Genomic DNA, 5,141 nt, shown 5'->3' with positions numbered 1-5,141 from the left:
ACATGCTATAAAAGACTAACAAACACATGAATTTTGAAAACGTAAAAACTAAAATCAGCAATAAGTAAAAACAATTGTGAAAACAGCTGCTAGAATTTAAAACTAGCCAAACAAGAGCTATAAGCTAGAACTGGCAAAGCAGTAGCTAAATGCTAAAATTTGCAAAACAGTAGCTTAAAATAATATTGCAAGTTTGCTGAAGTTTATTTCAAAGAGCTTAAGGCCTTGTCACTGCCATAAAGTCCTGAACGAGCAGAGTTGTTAAATAAATGGTTTAAGTAGTTAAAAGCAAACTGAAAGAAAGAGCTGACTCAGCATTTACAGTACTCRGCTCGTTTAAAGTTGGCTTCATTGAGTCTCAGATTAAAGATCAAACCATTTATTTGTTATAAACAAAAACCCGACAGATCCTCTGAAATGGTCACAAATCAGGATTTGTTAATATGAATCATTAGATTCAGAGTTTGGATGATCTCTGTTCTTTCTGCAGTTTGCAGCTGAACATCATCTCAGCCCAGCGGAGGAGGACTAGGAGGCGAGTARGATGATAATCCGGCGTATCCTCACTCACGGGACTCTGTGGCGGGTGGCAGCAACGCGCCCGGTCACTGCCGCGGCCTTTGAGGGCGCCGTGATGATGCAGTGCTGCGCTCTCCGCCTGGCGCCGCTGCAGCCCGACAGCCGGCGGTGGCTCTCAGCGTCGGCCCTCAGCAGAGCGGCGCATCAACCCAAGCAGCAGCCCCCGCAGGACGGACCCCAGTCCAGCTCCACRCCTCCACTTCAGGACGTCCAGAGGGGAGAAAGTGGGCCTGATCCTGCAGAGGTGGACCCCCTGCAGGACAAGTCCATCGGCTTGTTCCAAAGGTTCAAGAAAACCTTTAAACAGTACGGAAAGGTGATGATCCCCGTCCACCTRCTGACATCCACCATTTGGTTTGGTACCTTCTACTATGCTGCTACGAAGTGAGTCAGACTTTATTTATGAAGTTATATATATATATAAAATTCACATTCCTGGACACATTTTTAACCTTGGTTTTCTGTTGTTTGGTCATCTCAGGGGTGTGAATGTGGTGCCATTCTTGGAGATGATTGGTCTACCGGAGTCTGTGGTCGGCCTTCTGAGAAACTCATCAAGTGGGTACGCTCTGACTGCGTACGCCATGTATAAGGTACTTTTACCTCAGGGCCATCTTTGTGTATTAAGGGAGGTGGGATATTGCGTATTTTCCAAGCCCCTTTCACAGTTCAAATCTATACCACAATCATGTAACCATGTGACCTTCATTTGTCATTAAAATGCAACACTTTGCRTCGTAGTCTATCTAAACACCTGGAAATTGGCCTCTGTCTCTTTAGAACCTCCTACCRTTTCCAACASTCCCACTTCAGCATRTCTTCACAACAATGCTTCATGCTGTTTGCAACCTTCATAGAAGCATTGTGTTTTGTTGTAAAAAAGGAAAGAAAGAAAAAAGAAGAAGCAACATTAGATAATATTGGTTTTGGAAAATGRCAACTCGGGATACAGGTGAATTTTACTGGAGCGATCCCACATTGGATAATTGGATTGGGTACGTTTTCTGAAGWATTAAGTACAATCATCTCCACGGCTGACTGTCCGCCTGCACCCTCACTCATGTGATTATTTATTTATCTATTTATTTTTTGCGAAAATTACAGATTTTTGATGCTCATTGTACAGGTAAACGTTCAAAGGTTTGACATATATGGTAGAGCTGGGATACATGGGTCTTTGAAGAGGTCCAGATCTTGATGAGCTGTGTTTCATTGAGCCTTGCAATTTTGAACAAATTACGTCATCATGTATGCCAGGGCTGTTCAACTGGCGGCCCACGGGTCACATCCGGCCCGCGAGTGACCAAAGTTTGGCCCGCCAATTGGTTCATTCATCTCTTAAGCCCAACCCCCCAGTTTTCTACTTTAATTACTGTAAGTTCTTTTAGTTAAACATAGACATGTTTGGTGTCTACAGAAACGTCAGAATCTTGGCTACAAGCTGGTATAAACCATTTCTATGCACACCAAAGACAGTTAAAACCACAAGCAGTTGAAAATAGAACTGTGAAAATGAAATTGGTTAAAAAATTTGGCAAGTCAGACATGTCACAATATTATTTGTGGTAAAGAAGAGGCAYAATGCGTTATTCTTGTTGTTTTATTATCACTACTTTTATTACATAGGGTTCTGTATGTTGTATTCATGATTAAATGCAACAAAACAAACTACTTAAAAGGTAACAAATCTTTGTAATACATGGTTTATTTACATAATGACTAATTGCTGGATGTTCGGCCCCTCAGCTGTTGGCCTGCAGTAAATGTGGCCCCTGTTTTTTGTGAAAAAGCGAAGGAGAAGTGATTGTCTCTGTGGTTAAGGAGGAAAAAAATCAAGCTACGAACAGCCCTTTACTGCCCGCAACTCAGTTCCTGTTGTTTGTTGTAAGCAGCCATTCAAAAAAAGTTGGATTATTGGCAAACGCCACATCTCTAGCACAGGGGGGCTCTTACAAGATGTTTCAGCTTGGTAATATATCTCCCAGTCATCACTTCATACATGTACGTCTTTTTTGAGAAGAAACTATAAAATAGTTCGTTATGAYGCCATGTTTTGCAGTGAAATCATGTAAGATGTGTTTTGCTAATCTGGTGAAGCGTTGAGGGKGAGGGGTGCTCTGTGGGGCGGGAGCTCGGCTGCAGACTGAGCTCCAGGGAGGAGCTTTGTACAAATAGGCGGAGCTTTGTACCAGCATGTGTTTAGGCAGCTCCACATGACCACAGGATTTTCAAGGATTTCTCAAGCATGCACGAATGAGTCAAAGCATGAGGTAATGACATTATAGTATGATATAAAGATCAAAAAATAGATTTTGAATAACGCTTCCCCTTTAATACTTAAATGTTTCAGTCCAAAAAGCTGCACTTCATTAATGTTTAGATGTAGACTTGTCTTTTCAGGCCGACTAGAAAAGAGGGTCTAAAATGCCAGGTAGTCTGGACAGTCGCTCCTCACACCACATTTAAGAACAAAAGCTCTATAGATGTGTTCAGGTGCTTCTTTCTGCTCACCACTTTGTTGTTGTTGTTTTTTTTTTGTCATCTACAGATTGCAACTCCTGCCAGATACACGGTGACTCTAGGTGGGACGTCACTCTCTGTCCAGTATCTCCGCAAGCACGGCTACTTCTCCACTCCCCCACCAGTCACAGAGTACATCCAGGACAAAATGGAGGAGACGAAGGGGAAGCTGACGGAGAAGATGGAGGAGACGAGGGACAGGTTCACAGAGAAAATGGAGGAGACAAAGGGACGCATCTCTGGGAAAATGGGAGAGACTAAAGACAAACTTTCTGAGAAGCTGCAGGAAACTAAAGACAGAGTCTCGGAGGGAAAAGCCTTTTTCAGAAAGAAGAGCGAATAACGACTCACTCTTCACGTAGCTCTGGTAGATAAATGATCTGTGTTTGGAATCGATGAGTAGGGGACAAAGATGGAGAACTGAGACATGTGTCCGTTTTTCCCTCCAGTCATCACTTTAAATATCAGATCAGTCCCTAATTGTCTCCCACAATGCACTGCAGATGTAGACTAACAGCTTAGCAGACTGTTGGCAGTTCTACTTCATGTTGTCTCAGACTGGATTTACAGATTCAAACAAGCTGGATGTAGCTCCTGATTGGCTGAACAGCAGCTCTGTTTTTATTTTATTTTTTTTTTCACTTTAACACTTGAGAGACGTCAAAGATCCTGAAGCACAGAAGCGGAAAGAGAGCCACACTAACCCTTCTGCTTGTATGGAAAATAAAACTTGAAACTCCTCGTTCTCCTTGCAGTCAGTCCATTAAAGCCTTTTTGAAGGCTGGAGATTTCACCTGGTGTCCTTCAGTCTGTGATAAAACAGTTTCACTTTTTAAAGTTCCTTTTTTCCTCTCTGACAGCCAAAGCTAATTTATCACAATGTTAGAGGTGTTTACACGATGTAACACATTGACTGAAAGTTGTGTTAAGTGATTAAATCAGATGATCTTTTGAAAGTTTAACTGAACAGAAATGTTTGTTTATATGAGATGATTTGGTCACCTGGACAGGTCTCCAGTCCATCACAGGGACAGACAAGCATTCATTCATACCTAGGAGTTACCAGTTAGTCTAACATGCATGTTTTTGGTCTGTGAGAGGGARCATGCAAACTACTCAGGAAGATCTCTGGTTGGAATTCGATCCCTTCTTATTAAGAGGCAACAGCCCTCCATACAGCTTGACATAAAATACCATAAATATCTCGAACATTTCTAACAAACTTAAATGGAAAACGGAGAAAATAGTGAATTTTTGGGTCATGGATTCAGTGGGTGATGCTACAGAGGTCTGGAGGCTTGGTGGGGGACATTTAAGACTGAGCCTGGTTTTAATCCAAATTATTTCTCRCTGCATTAAAACTACACTGAGATAATCCCACATCATCCAACAGTACAAAATCCTGGGAGTGATTTAACAATTTTAGTGCTTTGGGTTTAATCTCTCTCTCAATGTATTTAGATMAAACATTCCAAGTTAGTGAAACAGAAATATTTTAGCAGAAAGAGAGAAGTAAGTTGTGTGCGGTTTCACATGATTTCAATATGTAACAATGAGTAAACTACTAACCAGAAAAAACACTCAGAGGGAGCCGAAGAGTTAAAGGTAACTGAAGTGGACCACTTCAAAGGATTTTATTACTTCAGGTGAACTCTACAAAATGAAGCTGTTAAAAGAAGCCAAATGATCTCTAATAAATGAGGAACAATGTGCAAAAAATGTTATCCATTAATGAAACAAACGTAATACCCAAGAACAACAAACTTACATTTCCTCAGCGGAGCATGGTGGCAGCAGCGTCATGGTTTGTAAAAAAAAGATGTGTCCTGGTACTTACCAAACAGGTTTCTGGTACTCACAGCATACTATGAAGTGATGGGTTACTTTGGTACTCAAATGTTACACACTCTACCAGCCCAGGGGTGGAGCCAGAGGTGATACTTGAGTAAAAGTACAAGTATCTTACAAAAAAATTTGACTTTGGTAAAAGTTAAAGTCTTATTTAGGAATATTACTTGAGYAAAAGTCTTAAAGTATCTGAT

General features: G+C 41.3%; 1 protein-coding gene across 1 annotated transcript; it reads left to right on the top strand.

Annotated features, from left to right (window-relative positions):
- Positions 1–490: 490 nt before the first annotated feature.
- Positions 491–4,072, top strand: fam210ab (family with sequence similarity 210 member Ab; the record flags this gene model as incomplete). The annotated part of the gene is given in 3 exon segments (XM_014010853.1): positions 491–963; positions 1,061–1,172; positions 3,128–4,072. Coding segments are annotated over 3 exon segments (846 nt in total). The 3' UTR covers positions 3,443–4,072.
- Positions 4,073–5,141: the final 1,069 nt, after the last annotated feature.

This window comes from Austrofundulus limnaeus, unplaced genomic scaffold (genome assembly GCF_001266775.1).
Source record: "Austrofundulus limnaeus strain Quisiro unplaced genomic scaffold, Austrofundulus_limnaeus-1.0 Scaffold74, whole genome shotgun sequence".
NCBI classification, from domain to species: domain Eukaryota; kingdom Metazoa; phylum Chordata; class Actinopteri; order Cyprinodontiformes; family Rivulidae; genus Austrofundulus; species Austrofundulus limnaeus.
The sequence above is the reverse complement of the archived record's forward strand: the minus strand, read 5'-3'. Positions and strand labels throughout refer to the sequence as shown.